The sequence below is a fragment of the Indicator indicator genome, chromosome 1 (assembly GCF_027791375.1).
Source record: "Indicator indicator isolate 239-I01 chromosome 1, UM_Iind_1.1, whole genome shotgun sequence".
NCBI lineage: Eukaryota > Metazoa > Chordata > Aves > Piciformes > Indicatoridae > Indicator > Indicator indicator.
In genome coordinates this window covers 63,885,153-63,908,271 of record NC_072010.1, presented here as the reverse complement: position 1 = coordinate 63,908,271, position 23,119 = coordinate 63,885,153, and the positions used below count along the sequence as shown (strand labels likewise).

At 39.9% G+C, this 23,119-nt stretch overlaps 1 protein-coding gene across 1 annotated transcript in view; it reads right to left on the bottom strand.

Annotated features, from left to right (window-relative positions):
- COL4A2 (collagen type IV alpha 2 chain) overlaps positions 1–23,119 on the bottom strand; it is a 140,856-nt gene that overhangs the window by 27,791 nt on the left and 89,946 nt on the right. The window contains exons 5-25 of the mRNA XM_054381655.1: positions 21,926–22,042; positions 21,228–21,299; positions 19,660–19,695; positions 19,505–19,567; positions 17,270–17,305; positions 16,572–16,613; positions 15,974–16,048; positions 14,783–14,827; positions 13,540–13,602; positions 12,728–12,772; positions 10,398–10,451; positions 10,062–10,128; positions 8,736–8,837; positions 8,070–8,225; positions 7,720–7,812; positions 7,254–7,420; positions 4,973–5,045; positions 4,780–4,886; positions 3,581–3,782; positions 2,757–2,816; positions 1,919–1,981 (exon numbers count right to left, since the gene is read on the bottom strand). Of these exons, the coding sequence (XP_054237630.1) occupies positions 1,919–1,981; positions 2,757–2,816; positions 3,581–3,782; positions 4,780–4,886; positions 4,973–5,045; positions 7,254–7,420; positions 7,720–7,812; positions 8,070–8,225; positions 8,736–8,837; positions 10,062–10,128; positions 10,398–10,451; positions 12,728–12,772; positions 13,540–13,602; positions 14,783–14,827; positions 15,974–16,048; positions 16,572–16,613; positions 17,270–17,305; positions 19,505–19,567; positions 19,660–19,695; positions 21,228–21,299; positions 21,926–22,042 (1,738 nt within the window). The remainder of the gene's footprint in view (positions 1–1,918; positions 1,982–2,756; positions 2,817–3,580; positions 3,783–4,779; positions 4,887–4,972; positions 5,046–7,253; positions 7,421–7,719; positions 7,813–8,069; positions 8,226–8,735; positions 8,838–10,061; positions 10,129–10,397; positions 10,452–12,727; positions 12,773–13,539; positions 13,603–14,782; positions 14,828–15,973; positions 16,049–16,571; positions 16,614–17,269; positions 17,306–19,504; positions 19,568–19,659; positions 19,696–21,227; positions 21,300–21,925; positions 22,043–23,119) is intronic.

Sequence of the window (23,119 nt, the reverse complement as noted above, 5' to 3'; positions counted from 1 at the left end):
GATGCTAGCTGATGTTAACATATTGTGCCAAACAGCAGTAAGAAAATGTTCTTACTGTAGAGCAATGTTCAACTTGCAAGTGCTTTAGCTGTATCTTTGAAACAGTAAACAAACATTTTTTCAACAGAGATCATGTAGGTCTTTGAAACTACAGAATAACAAGGGTATAACTTAAGGTGGACTGTGTATGTGGCCAGGAATTCCAAACGAACACATGAACATGAGGGTGTGAGACTACAAAGATGACTCCTTGCTTGATATACTGGGTGCCATCACCATCTAGGACACTGAGAGACTTCATTGTCTATAGCAAAGCTCCATCCTGACTGCAAAAGAAGGTGGAAGGAATTCTTCTGGACAAAACCCACATCACTCCAAGCAGACAATTTAAAGAGCGTAAAGGAGGTGTTGGTGCTTTTGTGTCAATATGGAGAATGTGGGTAGGAGTGATGCTCAGGAAACTAGATTGACACAACTATGGCAACAGGAGGCTACAAAAAGTTGTAAAACGTGTCCTGTTCCTCCCAGGTTTCCAGCTCCAGAACTGGCCTGAGGTGGCTATGAACACAGTTCTGTCCTAGGCTCAGCAAGGGGCCTTTCCCAGCTTCTGGAGGGAAGGGATGCAAAAAAAAAAATTAAAATTACTGAAAAATACAAGCTGAGAGAGAGAGATATGCTTAAGGACCAAAAGTACAAAATACAAAGCACACAAACCCAGTGCCACTTTGTGTTACAGCAGTCTTACAGGTAGGAGCTAAATCTGACTGTATTCACTGAAAGAAAACCCCTCAAGCTCATGTGAATGAAAAAAAAATCATCATACTCAGAAAAAAATACGAAGATGGTAAAGAAAACTTTCAGAAACATTAATCTGAACAATAGACTAAGGCATTAGGACAAAGGAAACAGGTTAAAGATACACACAAACTTTTAAGAGAGAGAAATTTTTTCCTTTTAAGTTCCATTAGTATTTGGATAAATCAATCCATCAATCCATGCATGCCACAATAAAATTTGTGCTGGAGAAAAAAGCTTTGATCTTAAGTTTTATAGTTCAGATCTTTGACCTTAGCTAAAGCACAGGGAGCACGAAATTTCACATTTCACAAACTCTGAAGGATCCAGTTATGCTTTTTGTCAGTACCTTTACGATCTGTAAGTGAGAAGGATTTACTGAAAAACAGCTTTATTGCTCAGGCTGGGAGTAGATAAGCTTACAGGAACTACCAGCGCTGATTAGAGGTTCCCTCTTCAAGGTAAGTTATTATGACGACTCAGCACACCTTGTCTGTGTTTCTCTTAAGTCCATCTCACACGTCCTTTAGATTCTATCCCCACCTTCTCTTTCTCTTCCTTTTGGAAGGAGGAGGGGAACCCTCAGTGGTGAAAGGGCCCAGGATCACTAGAGTGGACCAGCTCTGCAAGGAAGCTGTGCATGGCTGCAGACAGCACAACAGCATTACATTAGACAACCTGACACCAAGCTATGTTGAGACTCGGTCAATCTCTAGGCTCACACTTGCTGAAGGCACTCTGTAACATGAGAAGAAATAGTCAGAAAATCCTCCACTGCAACTTTTTATCACCCTGCTCTCAGAGGATAGCATTTTCCTTGTGTGGTGTCCAGTCAGCTCTGAGACCTCAATATATGCTCTCACAAACCTGTAGACTCTTTATATATACTCTCACATGTGGAGAGTAGCAAATGGGTTGTCCTTCCTGTTTTCTGCTTCATGGATGACGCTCATTATCAAAGGAATGGTGCAGCCACCTGGACTGCATGCTGCTTAGATCTCTCTGCTGGTTTCAAGTTAACACTGCCCTCCACTGTCATTCCCAGAACTCGTTGGCTGCTAAGGCTCAGCTTTGTTGTCTTCCTCAAAACATAGTTGAAACAAAAGTGAAGGCAAAATGATACCTGTGGCTCCTGGCAGTCCTGGTTTGCCTTGAGATCCCTTTGGTGGCCTCACACAGCCTGCACCTGCAAACAAAGAAGCTTAATCACACCCTACATGCTCACAGGCTCCCTCTCATCAGCTCTGTGATTGCAGCTGAGACAACACCATTAAACCAGGTGAATGAAATTAGCAGGCAAAACCCTCATCCTAAAAAAGTTTGTCCTTCATTATAAATAAATAAATAAATAATTGGTCATGAGTGACATTTTCAGGGGAGCACTCCAGCTGAGTTTTACCACAAGAGCTGCTATTCTGCCTATTTTACAGGGGCTGTGGTGTTTGCTCCAGTTAGACCAGCATGGGAAGGGCAGTCTGACCTCATGGGTGACTGTATTTTTCAGAGAAAGATACTTTGTTTCTGTGTGGGTAATTTATACCGCTGAAGCAATCAAGTTAATTTATGTTACAAATGATTTTTTTTTTTCCTTTATATGCTAAATTGCATTGAAAATCTATACTCAAAGTTGTTTGGTTTTGTTTCTTGTTTTGTTTTTTTTTTTAAAGTTGCTTAAATTTTCTTGGGCACCTAACTTTTGGAACTGCTGTTACGGATTGCATTGTGCATTATTTTGTCACAACAAACATCCAGGAGCATTGAAATAAAGAATTTCTGAACTGCGAACGTAAAACTGACGTAATTTTAGAATATGTTCAATTTTATTAAATTACTTGAGAGCTACATAGAGTATGCACATGGCTATTTGTGAAGGAAGTTACAAATCGTTTACAATCAAGAGCATCCAAAGCAGTTATAAGAAAGAAAGTATTGATCCATAAGAGCATTTGTTGGTACAGTACCTGACCATATCGGCTCACTTGCATCTCCTCTAGAAAAGTCTTCAGTGACCTGCCCACAGTCTATGAACAAAGAATGGGAAAAAAACAGTTGTTATTTAAAGGACAAAAATTGTAAAATGCTCTTGATTCTAACCCAAATGTCTATTACAACAGCAGATAATGTATTCTCTTACATATTATGCACACATACAACACCAACCATTTGCTATAACATACTTGAACTCTCTATCCATGCATTAATTAATCCAGGCCTAAAACCTAACCCTGTAAGTTAGAAGGCTATTTGTCCCATGCAGTGTGTAGGGTTGGTAGGTGCCTTCTCTGGTGTGAATATTCTGCCAGGCATCTTGAAGCTGAGCAACAAAAATCTGAGCTCCTGTGAATGTAGCCCTGATGTTCTTATACTGGAACAGCCTAGGGAAGCTGCAATGATACTATGAAGAGCTCTGAAGGATGGATACAGTATGTTCTCTTTCTCTGGTCAGTTGGAAGATTACATTGGAGAGGGAAGACTGAAGGAAAAGCATTTGTGTGTACTCCAGTGGCAGGACACTGCTTCACTGCCTCCAACTGCTTGAAACCTGAAAGGTTTGGTTTTAACAGAATTCGTTGAAATAGCGTAAATGAATGGCTTTTTGATGCCTCATGTGAAACTCCTGGACCTTCTAAGTATTTCTTTCTGTAAGACTTCTGGACAACTGACAGAAGCAATCCCTTTTTACCCACATAACTCGCCCCACCAAGCACTGCTTTTTGAGCAGTGTGCACACAAATCAGTAATGATCTCTCACAGCTTTGATATAAGAAAAAGTGATGTCTATTACCTAGTTGGCCAGGTTCCCCTGGCAGACCAGGCAGACCTGGAGGTCCTGGGTTCCCATCTTGTCCACGGTCACCAGGAGGACCCCGGTACCCTTTTTGACCAGGAAATCCTTCACCTGGCAGGCCTGCTTCTCCTGGAAAGCCCTTTGGGCCTAATTCACCTGGATAACCAGGATCACCAGGGAAACCTCTGATACCATCACCCTGTGGAAAGTGAATGGAGGTGATCACTCCTGACTTTGCTGAGAAACAAACAAACAATTGAACTACTCTGACGAATAACATCAGACAGTAAAATTTCTCAGGTGTTGAGAAAAGCTGTCCCATGAACAGCTCTTAGGCAACTGGAATCACTATTGTGGAGAAGCTTACTGCCCTTTCTGCAAAGTTGCAAGAGGGTTTTGAGGAAACCAAACCAGATGTTCTGCTGTGACATTTAATTCTGAGACCTTGAAAAAAGCTTACATAGAATTGTGCCCAAATTTTTTCTTTGTCTGATCCTCTAGTGGTATTTCAACAAAAACAACACTTCACAAACATCACTATAAAACATTTACATCTCAGAAGAAAAAGGTACCATCTTTACTGGTAGTAAAAAGCACTGTGGTCCAGATTAGACAGTATGGCTCTGGCTCATCTTCAAATATGATGTAAGAGCATCCCAGTGATCCAAAACAGCATTTATGATGGGTGAGATGAATTCTTCTTGCAAGGTGTTAAACTTTTTCTTTTGCCTTCTGTAGGCACTTAGAAAGCAAACACTACATCTCTAACTTCTATCTGGCTACAGTTAGGTGAGGTGCTGTCAAGCATATGTATGACAACATAACCCACATTCTGAAGGTGCAAAATTGCAGTAAATTTTGCTTTTCTTTAACTCAGTTGTAACAAATATTTTGAAGTTCAGTCACACAGTCTCTCTTACACAATGCTAGAAGGAGTCACTAATAAACCACTAATTATCATAAACTAACCAGTAGTAACAAGGCTCTACACTACTAGTTAGCTGTTTAAATTGGAAATGAAAATGGAAGATTGTACTAAAAACCCTGAGAGTAAACCTGATGTTTAATATATCAATAACCATCAAATCCAGTCTAGTTCTGTGAAAGAAGGATAGCTTGGTGATCAGAACCCTTCAGAATTAAATGCATTAGTAATTGAGTGTGGTGCAACTGATTTAGCTGTATCTGCTACTTACCGGAAGACCAGGTTGTCCTGGTAAACCATCTAATCCATCTCTGCCTGGGAAACCATCTTGACCTCTGATACCAGGCTGTCCAGGATCTCCTCGAATTCCTTTGGTGCCTACATAACACTTTTCATTAAGACCCATCTCTCGTGAAAGATGTAACATCAAATAATAGCAAAATGAATGTGATACAAATTTTTACCTTTAGTAGTTACGCGTAAAGAATCTCCCTTTTCTCCTTTTGGTCCAGGAAATCCATCAAGACCTGAAAATCCCTGGTGTTACATACATTGAAAAAGAAAAGAAAAAAACAGAACCACTTGAGAAATAAATATCAAGATTCGCACCTCAACTGTCCTGCTTTAAAAAGTCTCCTTAAATTTACTGCTTTCTTGTTACTTTCTTTGAATGACTTCCTCTTCAGTAACCCTACTTTTGCCCCTGAACCTTCATTAAGATGCTCTAAGGAGGACCATGTGGCATGGTAGGGGAGCTTCTGCCTGAGGATAGCATTGAAGAGCTGTGGCTTCCATGAACTAGAGTCCTGAGGGTGGCTGCAGCTGTAGAATTCCACTGGAGAAATCACAATAGATTATTCAGTGTTAGCCACTAAAGAAAATGCTGCAAGCAACTCTTCAGCACCATGGAAACAAAATTCAGGGTTATATTGACCTGCAATCCCTCCTGCTCTCCACTAGAACAGAGAACAGCCTTATAGATTGCTGTGGACTGTGATTCACAACACTGTCATGGGGCTGAAAAGTAGCACTGTCTTCCTTTGACTGAGTGACCTGCCTCACAGACCTGTGGAGAATGGTTAGGTTAGAAGGGAGAGCTGCAGGTCCCTGGTCCAACCCAGCACTCAGATCCGGAGTAGCTTTCTCATGGTCTTGCCTAGTCAAGCTTTGAAAATCTTGGAGGAGGGAAATTTTGTCTCTTGCAAAGACAAACTGTGATGAAGCTAAAGACCAGACTGTGGCATTCCTGATCCCTTGGCATAATGCAGAATCCTTCTGAATGGTCCACCTGAAAGTGGCATAGCTAGCTTCTGGCAAAGAGCCCTTCAATCAAGGGATCTACCATGATAGATACCAAGGCCCAGAAGTTACACAATCATTTGCCATTGACTATTTTATGCCAGTTCACTTTAGTTCTGAATAATTAGATTTATGCTCACTAAAATATAAGCTATACATGTTAGTTTTTTCATAGCCTCCTTTTACTGAATTCCAGGTCAGACACTGAATGAAATGGATGTACCTGATGTATTTATTTTTTTGTTTAAAATACTTCTGTACCACACATTATTCAAAAGGCTGTTTTTTGCATTGCTGACATTCACCAAGATTTTTTTGGGTGGTAACTCAGCTGCAGGAGATCTCAACAATACAGGTTCACACTTCTGTAAGTCTAAAGGGGGAGATTAGATTTGAGCATAAGGATTCTGCTTTGCCTGGGCTATATTTGCAAAGTGCATTTTAATGGTTAGTAAAGTCACATCTATACAGCATGGTAAAGTTTCTTTTGAACATTGCCTTTTGCAGCCTAACAGAAATCTCAGGAACTTAAATTATACTGGATTATTTCACTGTCCATATAACTGCAGAAACGAGCTGCATTGATAGCATAATGTTTGAACTGCTATTTTTTTTGTTTTCATGGTTTACATGTTTAGTGCGTTTTAGCACATGGATGTTTTCAAAATACTTTGAAGCTATTTCTAATTTCTCTTTCTCCACAGGAAAAACAGTCCTTGCTTGGGACAAATTTTATCTTTATTAGGCTAATATAGATCTGATCTAGATCAAATATACTTATTGTCCTTACATGTAATTTATATATAAATGAGTTTGGGTTTTTTGATGTTCAGAGAAACTTAGGGCACTAACTGAAAACAATATCATTGCTCTGACATCTTTGCATAAACAAAATCACTTTTGGGTCAGCTTTACACATTTTTTTTTCTAAAATCTTGAGAAATGAGACTCCTTTTAAGTCAGTTTTGACTGTAAGGAACTGTGATGCAGCTGGCATTCCATATAGTGCACCTTAAAGTACAAATAACAAGCAAGCAATTACAAGCAAAGCCCTTTTCTTGGGATTATTGAATAGTGGTTTTTAGGAACTTCACATTTCACCAGTCTGATATATGTATTTTGTTAGCAACAACTTTAAGTTACTACTGGAATTTTTGCCCTTCTGGATGGTCAGATCATAGTCAGTATTAGAGCTGCCTGAAAGGGTTCTGCTGAAACAGCTTTGTTTAAATGGAAAGTAGACCTTGGATTATGTGGAAATTTTTTGCTCTTCCCAAAACATCCCATTTTCCCCTCTATCCTAGCAATTTCTGGCTTTTGGTATTTTGTACATAGCAATCTGAAAGCTATTGAAGTGGCACAGAATTTTTCCATAGAGAATGGCTTTTTTTTTTTTTTTCCCTAGCAAGCATATATAACTATGCAATAAAGAAACAAGTATCTCACTTTTGCTCCAGGGTAGCCAGGATTACCATGTGGTCCTTGATCACCAGGTTCTCCTTTTCTCCCCGGCTGGCCAGGGGTTCCTGGAAAGCCAGGAGGGCCAGGGGGGCCAGTAGAACCCCTTCTCATTTCTTCACTCAGAAGGCATGTACTGCAATCCCCTTCTTCGCCTAAGGAAAGGATTGGAAAGAGATGAATGTCCTGACATAGAAGATAGACTTTCAGCTGTACCCATTTTACACATAGTCTTGAGAATACTTGAGTAGTTTCTCCAATACTTCAGAAAAGTACATCTATGTTTTTTAACTTACAAGAAACTAACACAATGCTTCACTGTTGTGTTAGCCCTAGATTAAATTTGTTGGTCCATGGGCATGTCGCAGTTCAATAAACTCAAGACTGAATACAATGGGAGCTTCATGCAACACTTAACAGTAGATCACCTATTGAACTATTTGTTTTAACTTACCTTTAGGTCCTTTTTGTCCTCTTGGCCCAGGGAAACCTTGTATACCAAATCTACCTGGTGTTCCTTCCTGTCCTTTTAATCCAAAGAGAGCACCTAGAAGTTTAATTAAATAAAAATGTAAATAATCCACTGCAGATTTAATTTTCTTCTCTTTCTTCCCTATTCCTTTGAGCTGCACTGCATTTGCCCTTAATGTTATTTACTGTCTAACCCAGCCTGTTGTTATCTACCCTCCTCGCCACCCATTTCATTCCCTCAGTCTACTTTCTCGCTTTGCCTTGCCAGCAGCTATCATTCAAATAATCAAAGATATGCCTGTAAGATCTCATCATCTCTCTTCATGCACTTACCAGGGGATCCAGCAGGGCCAGGTGGACCACGGAGTCCTGGTTCACCATGCTTACCCGGAAACCCAGGTGGGCCCATCTGGTAAGCAGGGGATCCTAATTCACCCTTTTCACCTTTTGGTCCCATTTCTCCAGGTAAGCCTGGCTTATCTCCGTCCGCTGAAACAGGGAAGAGGGTCAGAACAGTTTCTTAACAACTCTGCTGAAAGAGCTGTAATGTAGCAGAAGGGAAGACTCATGAAACTACACCTAGCAAGCAAGGAAAATAAAGAATATTTAGCACAGAGCCAAAATGGTAGATTGTACTTTTCACTTGAGCAAATCAATAGCAGTTATGGAAGCAAGGCTCTGTCATCATCTCTGCTTCAGTTATTTCTCCAGGGCCTCACTGAAGCTGAAGGAAAATGCTCCTCTCAGTTTTTTCCCCTTCAACCAGTGATCACAGAGTCACAGAAACTTTTTGGTTGGGAAAGACCTTTAAGATCATTAAGTCCAATTATTATTCAACTCTACCAAGTCTGGTGCTAACCCATGTCCCTCAGCACCGTATCTACTCCTTTGTACTGCATGTTTCATGGTTTGCACATGTAATTCCTCTACCCTGACCCCGTATCAGTTAAAATTCACTATAAAGTTAAGCTGTTGGAACATGTTTTGTTGAGCTATTACCATCAGAGAATCCAGGAAGACCAGGAAGACCCTGTTCTCCTTGCTCTCCTCGGTCTCCTTGTAGTCCAGAGGCACCTGGGAAGCCTGGATCACCTCTTGCACCTGAAAGATATCCCCGTTTCCACAATACATTTATTTTAATATGAAGGTGTTTGTGACCCATAATGCTGACTTGTGATATGCTGCAGATTGCTAAATTCTTAAAAAAGTAAATTAGGAACTTCAGGGCTTCAGAATATTAGAATTTACAACTGTTTCTCAAAGGTAGCTCTAGAAATACAGAAATCTGTTACCATATGTTGCCTCAGTCTGAATAAAGAAATGCATCTGAAAGATTTTTCTGAAGCTCAGATACCTAGGAGCTGTGCATAGCCTGTCACAGGGATGGGCTTCTGGGCTTATCTCTCTTATTAATATGCTGCTAGCATTACATTGCTTGTGGGAAGTACAGAAGACCAGCTCTCTGAGGCAGTCCTTCCTTTTCCTACAAGAATTTGCCATTATAACAGATATGGTGTGTTCAGTTCCCTGTCTGCTTTGCTCTCTCTCTCCATGGTCTTTCTGCTCCTAAAAGCCTGCCAAAGTGTTCAGGGTGATTTGAACAATGTTTTGGGCCTCCTTTCCCCCTTTTCTGGGAGGAAGGAAAACATTCATTGTTAGACTTTCTGGCTTTCAACAAGACCTATAAACTCAATGGTATGAGGAAACAGGCTGGGGCAATAGCATGTGATTATCTTTGCTGTTTGCTGGCACCTTCCCTAGAATAGTTTTGGTCTTGGCAAATGGGTATCACCTTCTATGTGCTTCTAGTCCTGCCAGCCAGAGCCACCACAGCTCTGCAGGACAGCTCACAGTGGCTGCTACAAGCCTAATGAAAAGACCACAATGGAAATTTGTCAGTTAAAAAGAAGGAAAACCCCACAAACCCCTCCTTTTTTTTTTTTTTTTTCTTTCTAAATATGAATTATAAGCATGGTCTCTGCTGTGCTGCCATTGTTGAACTTTATCAGAGTCTCTGAAACAGGATGCAGAAGACAGACTATCCCATTGTTCCTTTCACTGGACAACAAAGTTAAACACTTTTTTCTTGCTTCTTCTCTCTGGACATAGGATGCATGGATGCCTTTTGTATAGCAATCCAACTTCTGTAGGAGAGACAAAGAAGCCACCTGTGTGCAAAAAGGTGATTAAGGCAGTCTCTGGGAAGGTGATTAGACCTGGAACAGTGTAGCAAGCTACAGGTTTTCAAGGAGGTCACTCTCAGAATTTCATGCTTTTGATCCATGTAGAAGGTAGCAAACAATAAGCAATCTATGCAAAACTCACCTTTCCTTGGGATGCGGGAAGGAAAGTAGGAGACTGGTCCTGGAGGACCCATTTCGCCTGGCTCCCCCTGTTAACAAAAGTTGAAGTATTACATTGAAGCACGTGAGTCTTGAAAACTTCTTTTAAAATGGGAAAGTATGCCCAGGAAACACAAAGGAAAAAACTTTCAAAAACACTGACATGACTTTTAACAAATCTCAGAGATTTCAAGTTAATAAGCCAGATAACTGGTTCTACAATGATGAGAAACACAAATGATATTACATGACAGAAAATTAAAAAACACCTAAATTACACTTGAGTTATTGCTTCTAGCAAAAGAAAGTCAAATAGTACCTTGCTTCCGCTAGGACCATAGCCACCTGGTTGGCCATCAAATCCTGGAAAACCCTGTAATACACATAAAAACAATTGGATTATTCTTAAACAGAAAGAGAATAAAATTATTTAATCTGTAGCAGCTGGATTGCTCTGACGTTCATGTGAAAATTATGCAACAGAGCTGAGCAGTTTGTCTCCCTAGAGTGTAGTAATTTGTGTCCCATCAATTCTCCTCATTTTCTGATGCTCCATCTCTTTGACCAAACCTAAGTCCCTGTTACCCCTAAGTCCCTGTTACCCCTAACAGTGTTGCAGAGGGAAGAAGCACCTACATTGACACCATCCCATGGAGGCTGCAGGATAGCTGAGGTGAAAGGGGATCCCTTTCATGCCATCTGACCCTGAGACACATGGGCCAGGCAGCCAGAATACACCAACCTGCTCCAAGAAGACTTAACTAGCCTGAATTATTATAACTGGACATATTTTCACTGGAATGCCAACAGCAAACAGTGAAACAGCACCAAAGTGCACAGGTCCTTTTTGCTGTTTTCCTGGTGGCTGGAATCTGTTTGGCTAAATGAGAACAATTGGCTATATCGTTTGGCTGAATGAGGGCTGAAGGCACCCTCATGAAATTCTCCCACCACCAGGCATGCCATATCCCAGAGAAAATTCTCCATCCTCAACCTGGTAAATGCAATATTTAAGGTCCTGCCAACTTCATTCTTTTAAAGGTTTGAGATCCAAAGCACATGGGTTAAAAACTGTGTGGTAAACCACAGTACACCCTGTCACATGAGAGCATAGTTCAGCTGCTGGGGGTGCACAGAGCAAAGGACAGATTTCAGTGATGCCTCTTCTGTATGCTTTACTCAGCTCTTCGACAACTTCTGTTCTCCATAGAAAATGTTCATACATACCCTGGAAAAACACTAGTTTTACTAAGGTGAGCTTTTTAGGTGAAAAAGGTGGCCGGATCATCAACCAATATCAGTTAACAGAGTTTCACTGAAACCAGTAGGTTTGTATAATTCACAGTTAGACTGTTACCCATCTTTTTAAAAAATATAGCATCTCCCAAGTTTCACAGTGGGCAAAACGCCTACACGGAACCCGAATGCTAATAACCAGCTCTGTAAGTCACTTGGTGCAGTTGTGAAGCAGTACAAACGCCACAGCTATCAGCAAGCTGCCACAAACTGAGCTGTGCGCTTCAGAGACCTCTCCACGATGAGGAGCCTCTTGAGTACCAGCTGTAAAACTTCCTTACGCTAGGTGGAGCTGGTGTCCTAAAACTGAAGCCAGTAGCTTCCCAACTCACTGCGGCTTCATCTGTGTGCAAGCAGGACTTAATCGTCCTTCTCTCTTTTTTTCTTAAGAATCAGATCACTCAAATAACAACAAGGAGGTCATAACATCACACTACTCTCATACACACGTTCTTCAATGACAGTCCAATCAAAACAATGCACCTTCCACTAAAACTGTTGCCAAGATTCACTCTCAGTAGGAAGGCTCTAACCTTTTCTGACTGGAGCATGAACCTATGCTAAGGTAAACCAGTAGGCTTCAATGTGTTTTGCATCAGCCTCTCCAGGTACCTATCACCAATCATAGATTCCCTTTCACACCACCAGGTTCTGTGAGTGGACCAGATAGCTGTGCAAATACCGTTTTTTACATTTCAGGTACTTTGATGTCCCATGTGTTGCATGTTATTATTATTTCACCTGGGTGGCAATCCTTAAACAACTAAGGGTGGAGATGCATGGAAAAGTCACTCATCCCATAGCTTCCACAATACCTCATGGAAGTAATTTCTTAATGCTGACTGAAGAAGCCCTTTCCTGAGACCAGACAGAAAGTATGAGCTCTTCTCTGTCTGAGAGAATGCTATTTTAAATATTTGGGTGTGTTCCCACAGAGACAGATATTTAACTGAGATATTTATGAACTTCCTTCTCTACTTCTTTTGTCATAAACAAGATAACCATACATCTCAACCACATCTGCAGAAAGTTATTCAAAAAAGTAAGTTTCTGCATGTAGCTAGAAAATTACAGAAATCATGGTCACAGTAACGGGAACAATGAAAATGACCTCATGGTGCTCTTAAAACACAGTCATGTTTCATGCAAAGTAGACTTTAATTACAGGCCTTTTTTTTTCCTCACTGATGAGAAGAATAACTGACACAAACTTACAATGATGGATGAATCCAGATGATATTTGTTAGACTACAGCTGGTGTAATTACAGGCAGAATTTTTCCTCTAGACTTTACTTTTCAGACAGAATGTCTACATATGTGTTAAAAACAATAGTCTTGTATGAAATACTCACTCTTTCTCCACTGAGTCCTGGAAAACCATTGATGCCAGGCAGTCCCTATTGAAGACACAATAAAATCAGCAAAACAGAGTGACATCATAACATCCTAACGGTTAAGAATCATTGTTATTTCTTAGATAAAATAAATCTGTCACCTCGAAACTCTTAACACTATCAGTTAGAGTTCAGACACTTTATCAACGAAATTCATTTATGGTGCAAAGAACATGGGTCTGAAATCCAATCTCGTGTTTGATTTTTATCTTTTAATCAATGCTTTGTAAACTGATTGTGAGGATTTTGAAGACGACTCAGGTTTTTTTTTAAATATGTGCTGAGTACTGTTCTTACTCTGTTTAAGCACTTAAGAAGCACTGTCTCAAAAGAAGCATCTGTAGGTGCTACATATTAAGTAATACTAAAATTCGCTTTCTTTCTGGAGTCACAAGTAAACAGAGCCAAACTCGTGTTTGTAAACAGTACTCTGGAGAGAGCTAAGATGGAAGCAGTGAAATATGGTCACTTGTGGACCAGGACAGTTAACTATGGTTAGCAAGCACAGCTTTAGGTAAGAGACTCACAAGGCTTCCCAATGAGTCTCATGGGGCATACCTGTGAGTCTCATAGGACCCTTCTCCCACTACCACTTCAAAATGGCCTTTTCACTTTCCTCTACCAGAAAGTTTTGAGCTGGCCACAACCTGATGGGCTGAAGAACTATTATTTCTGTAGTTTGTTAATCTGGGTTTTGTTCCTGAAGGCAAACTCTCAGCTTGGGTTTACACATTCGGTTGGGTGAATTTTGCCTTTAATGAGTGACTTACCCTTTGTCCTGGGTAGCCCATTACCCCTTCTTCACCTTTTTCAGGAGGAAAGAGAAGTACACCCTAGGAAACATTACAGTCAATTCAACATATTTCTTCATTATGTGAAAAAAATTTGTAATACTGTTCTAGGGAAGCCAAACAGGAAGAAGACATCAGTGTAACACATGGAGGATCTAATAATAGCTGCATGTGAAAGAACTGTTGTCCTTAAAATGAAGTGTAACATGCTTCCTTCATTACAATAGCCATCACAGACCATTAGGGAGAGGACAGGGTTTCCCTCTTATCATCTCCTCCTCCCTTATTTTCTCCTGTGGCTGCAACTCTGAAGAAGAGCCAAAGCAATTGTTCAGCTATACAACTAATTAACCAACTCAATTTATGCCCAGACTGTCACTTCAGAGAGCTACTTGGCAAACACCGGCGTGTTGCTAACCATCTCACTAGCAAAAAAATCAGAAAAGGAAACACATAGACCCTTTTGCTACATCAGCATAAAATCTATGGTTTTCCTAACGTAGCCAACAAAATTCTGCATGTGTAAAATCTGACCAACAGCTGAAGAACTGGATAACAACTGCACATGGAGGGCATCAGGGCTCACACTGTGACCTTCTCCCATAACCTTGCAGAGAAGCTGACCAGACCATCTGAGAAAATAAAGCTCTGCAAAATGCTCAGTGAGGCATCCCTAATTGGTAAAGACTGCATTTTTAAACCACTCTGGGCAGTGAAAAAGAACCACTCAATGGCAAAGCTATTTAGACAGACTAGAGGTTGTCTGTGAGTTAACTAAACCATATTCATTCAAGCCTGGTTGACAGCTCTAAATGATACAGCAACACATGGGATTACTGTCTGCTTACTCAACAAACAGGCTTACTGATCAATGAGACCAAAAGTCTATATGTCCTGGAGAGCAGACTGAAAAGGACAGAGAAAATTTCCATATATACTTATTTAGTGCGATTTACTCGAATTGTTAAACATAGGTCAGCATAATAGTTAAAGCTAAAATCAAAAAGAGTGCGCAAGAGAAAAATCTTATTTTGGTAAACCAGAACAAGAACAACTGATCGAACTGCAGAGTTAGTAGATGTCATGTTGTTTAGTTTTTCTAAAGCATCAGAACTGTTGTCCCTGCTTATGTTGCTCTGTATATTGCATCATTTCAATGAAGAATGCACCAGTATTAACTCCAATATTATTGTTTGTCTTTACTTTTCTCCAGTTGACTTACTGGAATTCCAGCTTCTCCCTTTTGTCCAGGATCTCCTCTTTCACCCTAACAATAAAGAAAAAGTATTCAGATATAATAGACATTCCCATTTCCATTTCAGTAACTTTTCCACAACACAAAGTGGCAAAAGTTTATCAAGAGAAAAACGCACCACCACCTTTGTGCTGTTCATTATTTACACACTTGTTACATGAAATGCATGCTTTCATAAGAAGTTTTTAAGGTTGCTTTTAAAAAGGTTTCTAGGAATGTGAGCACCTCAGGTTGTTTCCAGGCTTGTTCATGAGATGTATGGGTGGTGAGTGTCTGAGTTATGCCTACAAATATATGCACAATCTCCCATTTTTATCTGCTGATTATCTATAATCAGTCTGATCAAAAGTAAGAAAGAGCTCTTGTTAGGATGAAACAAACCACAGCCTAAAGACTACTCACTATATTGATGGTATCTCCACTGAATATAAAGGCTCTCCAGATAAGTAGCTCTTATGTGGGCATCTCTGCTTAGCCATGGAAATCTCAACATGTATTACCTACTGCAGACTGCAGACTGTTAAAGGCATTTTCCATTACCTATCTTACTGCAGAAATTGCATGAGCCACATGAACTTCCTACCTTCAATTTTGCAGTGAAAAAACACTGCTCTGGAGGTTGGTGTCTGATAAAGAATAAACGCATACAGGGCATGAGTACCTCTGCTTTCAGCAAGAAACTGTACCTTGCTTGTTGAGGTTTTCTCCAATATGTATGAAGAAGTTTACAAACAGCTGTGCCATATAGATGTTACATAACCAACACAGTAATTCAGATAGCTTCCCTCAAAAAAATGCTTATTTTATAGGAAGAAAATGTCTCTCACTATTATGAAAAATGAGATACTGGATGATTTCTCTCAGCAGGTGTTTCTGCTTATAAAATGAGAAGATGTGTGATAGCCAGTAGCTGCACAGTTAAACAAAAAGAAGAAGTTTGCCTAAAGCATCTCTAGTCTGCGAGAAGCCCTTTCTGAATGACTTCAGCCACCATAGTTTCAATAAACACTTCATGATCCAAGCTATGGAAGAGTGGCAGATTTCTCTTTTGATATACTAAAGTACAATGTGTAAAAGGACATTTGCGCAGTATTTTAATTTTGGTATTTGCAGAGTTCTTATTTCCTTCTGCATTTTGGCTAAATATACTGTGCTTACCTTGTGTTTGTCAGAGGGGACACCCATCAGTTCTCTTGTAGGAAGCCCTGGTGGACCTGGAGGACCTGGGGGGCCCTGGAACAAAAGCATAAGGGTACATTTACTAACAGTAAGTACTTGCATTATCTTGTCAAGCTGTTGATCACACAGGGTTTAAGAAATTGCAACGAAAGGAGCAATAAAGATTTGCCCCTTCTATGTGTATGGTTCCAAATGTCTGAATAAATTGGTGGCAAGATAAATTTATTTTGTGCTGGGATTAACACATAGGCTATACTCACTCTTGCCCTCTATGTTTCCAGAATGACCAAAAACGTTGTCACTTTATATAAGGTGGTCTGCCTTTATAAACTTCAGAAGTGTTATCTCTGTGTTGGCGCTAGGGAGGGCACAGCTAGATCTAGGTATGTGGAAGTTAGTTCAGCTATGACATCCCTTATGGAGATGATAACTACTGTCAAAGCTATACTTGTTTGTTTTTCTCTTATAATTACATAATACAATCACAAATTAAGTATTTAAAATATGTTCCTTTATAATAGCAAACAACATCAAACTGTCCTCTAGTGCTGATATTAATTCACTAGTTTTCCTTTACCTGTTCACCTTTTTCTCCATAGAAACCAAGACCCCTGTTACCCTGCAAAAAACAATAGGTCAAGATTTACCAAGTGTACGACTCAGTTTTCTAATGTAAAATTTAAATAGAAACATGCTTAAAGGCCTTCTCAGGCTTATGAGTCTGCAGGACACCACTAAAGAACTGCAATCAAATAACAGTCCCAAAGTATTTTTATAGCTTTAAAAAATATTTTTATAGTCCTAAACATTCAGAAAGACAACTGTAATTAAAACCTCATGCTACCAGTGCTTCTTACATAATTTGAGGCATTCACTGACTAATGTTGTGAACAGATCAAACATTTCTTTTGTAAGTTTTTGATAGCACTGAATCTTAAATAAAAATACCTAAGTGGGCTGGAACATTGAACTTACCTATTTTTTCTTTGGAAATATAATTGAATATTGTAAAGACTGCAAGGATTCTCTGTTCATGGGAAGCTACTGTGACTACAGTAGCAAATTAAATCTGGCTCTAGACCTGGTTTAATCTTTTCAGGGCAGGCGATCCTAGTATAAGATTAACTTCTCGTGGTATGCAGCCAACACAGAAGGTCTTGTGCTACACAGCCTTTGGTACAGCCTGTGGTTCTTTATTTTACTGCCTTGAAGTGGGTCTTGGATAAACTTCAGCAACACAAAATCAACATAAACAACTCTGACACAAAGACTTACTTGTGGTCCTTGTGCTCCTGGGGGCCCTGGTGGTCCCTGGAGAAGCACAACAGGGGAGAGCAAGTTAATTGTTGCTTTCCAATCAATGCATGCGGGAGGTCAGTTACTTTATGTTGAAATAGAAGCACATATTTAGAATGTAATGTATTCCTCAGTATTCGATGTACTATCCTCACCACATCAGCTGTGCTTACTGTTCTGAAAAATACCCTGCTAAGTCACATGGTAATCTTTCCTAACAAAGCAGCAGTTCCCAAGCTTAGGCCTAAAGAAACCACCATTCTTTTTTTTTTTTTTCACGTAGTACGAACTTGTGTTTTTGGATCCTGATTTTAAGCTCATACCTAAAGTTAAGTATATCTTTAAGTACTTCACTGGACTGGTGTCTTGGTACTGCATTCATCTGTAAAGGGAGCTGAACTACTATATGCATCTCAGATTCCCTATTTGGTATGTACAGAGTGAAATCCAAGGAAGATGGTGGGAAATAAACTATTAGGGTGATAAAAGCTGCCAGAGTCTAACAAGAAGAGTAGTAGGAAAGCCATTAAGAGACAATCTATCTTGCTTCAGTCAGCTGAGGTAGTTAAGAGGTTCCAAAGGGCTCCACACATTAAAAGCTGTCAAATGCAGAAAAGGTGGGGTGAATAAGAAATATGAGCTGTTCAGAGAAGATAGTGAACAAGAGGTGTAGAAAAGAGAAAGACCTGCGGATAGAACTATCCATCTACTAAGCCCCAAAGGGGATGTAACTGGATTATGCAAGAGCAATCCTCAACCTGCAAGGAAAAGATAGTAACATTCAGGTGAAACCTGAACTTGTTAGGCATCTCTGCTATGTACCTTTATGTGCATGAATAGTAGACTTGTCTTGAAAGAACATTTTTTAATCAGTTTTGGTTAGTCAAGTAGCCTGTGAACTGTTGTCTAATATACTGGGCAGGTGCACTGGGCAGGTGCACTGTGTAGGGCATCCCACTGCCTGGAGGCTCTGCAGGTACTTGGAGGAGCCATGTTCCCTGGTCCCCCTTAGAGGTGAGTCACAGCTTTAGGGCAAGTAAAGACAGGATTTTGTTAAGAGCTGAGATGGCAGGGATCCATTCGTTCTGTAAGAGTGCTCAAAAGAGATGCTGCCAAGACGGCAACCAGAAGGATATAGTCGTGGAGCTCAGAAAAAGTATGGTTCCCATCACTCCTAACATCCAAGACACAGCACTGGGAATATGAGTAACTGCAGGCTGGGCTTCTATGTGAAGCTCATGAACTTTGTGGGTTCACTCTAGAGAAAGAGTAAGTGAAGGACCAAAGTGTTTTCCCTTCAGAAGGACCAGCAGACAAGGTGCAGCTTACTCCAGGCCACTACAGAACATTAACTTTGGAAAGGCTTAGCATGCCATTGTTTTCATCCTAGAAATTACCTTTCTTGAGGGAGGTGTCCCTGAAAACAGCTGTAGAGGTTCTGTGTAAGAAGCTGTGAATTAATTTTTCCCCCTCAGAGCAGTGATACAGAACAAGTCTGAAGTGAATATTGGCAAAACAAACAAAAAAGCAAATGCTATAAAGCTGTCTTACAGGAAAATAAAGCAAGCATAAAGAAACCAAAATACGAACAACTGCTTGTCACCCATAAAACTATTAATCATGGTAACATGAAATGTAGAAAATGGTATCTGGAGAGAACACAATCTTAAAAAAAAACTCTATTCAGTAACAGTTCTCCACATCAATGCTGTAAATGTTGATTTTGGAAAAAAATAATGGAAAAATAGTTTTAAAATAAAATTATATTCTAAATAGTAATGAGGAATGTTATCTGTTCAGTCTTCTGTAGGAAGTGTGGAGAGTTAATATACACATCTTCTATGAGCAGAAAGACAACATATTTAGATCCTGATATTTTGGACAACTCAGTGTAGGGGGATGTAGACTGGTCAGCACTGAATAATATTCACAAACAAGACACTTTCAAGGTTAAAGAAATATAATATAAATCAAAAGCCTCTGGCAACATGGGGCTGAAAGAAAGTATATCTCTTTTTTGCAATATTCATCCTTGTAGAATCAATGTCTCACAGTGAGTTTTAAAAGGTTTTGCAGCCAAGAATACCTGTACTTGCTATTTCTAATCTGTTTTTATTATCCTTTTGCTAGGCTACAGTCCAACAAAATAGAACTTGCTGAAATAATTAATCTGTTAGGTTCATTCTCTACAGAACATATTTCAAATATACTTACTGGTCTTCCTCTCTCTCCCCTTGGACCAACAGGTCCTTGAATACCCAGAGCACCTGGAGATCCCTTTAAATAAATGAAACCCAAACCATCAGTTAATGTTGTCCTCATATCAGTTACTATTGAGACTTCATTACATTTTCTGCAGTACTACTTACTTGAAAGCCATTAAGCCCTGGATCCCCAGGTTCTCCCTAAAAACAACAAAGGAGCACAAAATGCAGTAAATACTATATATAAAACTGAATAATTTTTTTCTCACTCAATTTTTCTCTCTCACTCCAAAAACTAATCATAACATCAATGCTACACAAACCCTTACATACAGATGCATTCGATACAGGTGTTGAGATAACCAAACATGGGCCACACAGGTCTTGTATTTTCTATTTGTAGTGCAGTTGTACACAAGAGAGTAGGAGAGTAAAAAGTTTGTTGTGGATCTAATCTACAAGGTTGACATGGACAATACACCAAGTTTAGTTATTTTTTAAAAAGGTCCTATTTAACCAGCAGCTTAATTAGGGCTACAACCTTAGCTGAAATGTACAAGCTCATTTTTCCTGAGTTGCATGAGGACTACTGAATCATTTTGATTCTCTTCTGAGTCATTAAAAGCACTTAGAACATACTGTTTTCACTGACCACACATTTTAACTGCAGTACATGTTGAAATGTTTTTGGAAATTGGATCAAAAAATGTTCTAGCACAAAGACTTTCCAATACCCATAAATAATGTGGTATTTAGTCCAAACACTTTCAATCATTTTGAATAGCATCTAAACTATCTAATTAATTTGAATTTAGTTAACAGAATACTTCAGGGAACCAAGTACTTTATGAAATGAATACAGGTGTCAGTAACTTTGGCTACAATATACTTGAGCAACTCTTAATCATTATTTAGTTATTTCTTAACCATTCCTAGTTACCAACAAGAGCAGATTTAAAGAGTTTCTGAAAGTAAAAGAAGATTCCATTAAAAAATACAGGCAGCTTATAAATATGTCAAAAGAAAAACCTATTTTGGCATTCATCACTGGCACAAAAAATACATTAACAATGTCAGCAGATTCTTTCTGTGCCAAGAACAGCTCAGATGTGGCTTTGTACATAAATTTGTCACAATTTATATTCTAACAGCACATGCAACCCCTTTTCTTTATCTGATACCTTCAAATTATACAGAACTACTTATAGGAGAAAATGCTACAAGTGATTATAAAACGAATTTTAAGGATTGGTACAGTAAAAGCACCCATAGGAATACTTAGGGTTTACTAACTAACTAATATATTGAAGCACATTTTATCCCCAGTCAACCAAACTCCTGCATGAAAATTATATAGAAAGGATGCTAATATTAAATACAATCATTCAATGGACAAAAATATGGCAAAGGAATGATGTTGACATCCATGACACAAAGGTAGTAATTAAATAAAGATGGTAATACTAGAAGTACAACATCTTCAGTGCCTTTGCAATCAACCTGTGTGCTGCAACTGCTTGCAAATAAGTGAATGGAGATTTTTCCCCCCGCCCTGGATATCAGATAGACTTTGCTGTAACCAGAGAAAGCAGAAGCTGCCTTTGCAAAGCTTGCATAGTATTGAAATGGGCCTCTTGGGACTTGTCTGTCTGAGCATAAGAAAAAATAACTCCCCATCATCTGCTTGTAAAACTGTGCTGAGCACGAGTAACTCTCAGGATTTAGAGACATACCCTGTATCGGCTTGAGATGTCCGGTGGCAATATATAGGGCTCCCCCTTCTGGCCCTTTGGCCCTTGGACTCCCTGGAGGGTACCAAAATAGTAACAGAGGTAAGCTTTCATATCATTTATGTTAACACAGAAACAGCTGACAAAAAATATTTGTTGGGGTTTTCACGAGTATACACATACCACTGTTCAGAAGCAGAGATTTTAATGGTTTAAAACCAAAGTGTAAACTCTCACAGCACATAAAATAATGAATTTCTGATTCCATGAGAAGAATCCCCATGGCTCAGGGTGGGGAATGGCATTACAGGCCAGCACCTCCTAGCTAGAGCAGCAGCTGCAGCTCCCCAGAGCTGACACAAGCCCTGGGAAATTCAGGAGCCACACTGGTCACCTCAACATGATCCTATGTATCACACCATGGAAAGCCATACTTTGGCCTTGGACAGGAAGGAAAAGGTTAGTTTTATCAGGAGTTATGAATTTAATATCATTTTATTGCTGCTGGATAAAGCTGGAAGATCTATGCGACAGGTATAGCCCTGGCTGCAATTTAATAACTAAGCACAGGGCAGTGTGTCCATGGTAAGTCTGCTCTGCTGGGGCAAGAGGGAACTCCATTTGCTTACAACACACATGTGAATGAACTCACTTCAGCAACGACTTCAGCTTCAGGTACTCAGTTACTGTCAGCTACTTACAATGGAGCCAGGGAAACCAGAGAATCCAGGACTTCCTGAGTCACCAGGGTCACCTACAGTCCCATTACAGCCATCAAGACCTGGTTTCCCCCTTGGTCCTGGTTGCCCTGGATGACCCTGTTGAGGAAAAAAAAAAGTATAAAAAAATAAAAAAAGTGTTTATCTATCCATCTGTTTCTAGTTTTCCTTTTCCTGTAGTCACACAGTATTTAGACATTCTCACATTAAGCCCAAGGCTTGGATCCATGGGAAACTAGGATTTTCAAAGACAGAAACAGACAGTGCTTTTTTTTAATATAGCTGCAGCTTGAACCAGATGCCCCAGACAGCATGAAAAAATGAGTAGTGAAGGACCTTTCAGAAAGGGTAGGAAAGCTATGTTCAATGCAGGCTCTGTTAGGCGGAGAACTAAGCCAGATGAGGCTCCTGTGCAGGGAGCCACCAAGAACTGGGATTGTTAAGCATTTCAGTGCTTCACACTGGAAGAGGGGGAAGAAAGGTTTCTTGCTGGCTTTGAACAGCTTCCAAGCTGGGAAAACAGGCAGAGATGCTTTTGGAGCTAGGCTGAGTGTTGTGATGAGGCTGTATGTATGAAGATGGGAAGGAAACAGTAGGGCTCAAATCAAGGGATCCAGGGGCGCTGCAGAACCTCCACACTGAGCCTCTAAGGCAGTTACTCCTGTCTCAGATGGGATTTCCATTGCTGTTCCTACATTCATCTTAAATGCTGTTGCTTTTGTTTTGCACTGGGACCGATGAGAAGCAAATCTGCTTTGAGCAACTCTTTGTTCCAGGGGGCACAGCCAGAAAAACCAGAAACCAACAGAAACCATTTCTGCCTTCTGTATCTAAAGCAACTGGCTTTTTCTTTGCTTCAGCTCCCTTACTTAGATGAAAAAGAAATCTGCTCACGTCCTTAACTAGTTCTATCACGTACTGGATTCCTCACCCCAGAAAAGATTCAGGCTTGCCTTCATCTCGTTAGCCTCCAGCCCCACATCCCAGCACTCTACCATTACAGTTTGCACATGTGCCAATCTGTCTGATGTCCTCTAATAGTCAGCATTAAGTCTTGGCTTAGGAAAACTGATTGGAGAATGTAAGTGAGTAAGAAGGGTAAAGGAGCTTGAGCACAGTACACAATAAGCGTGCAGGTTCAACTACTGTCTGAAAGTATTTATCCCTCACAGTGCA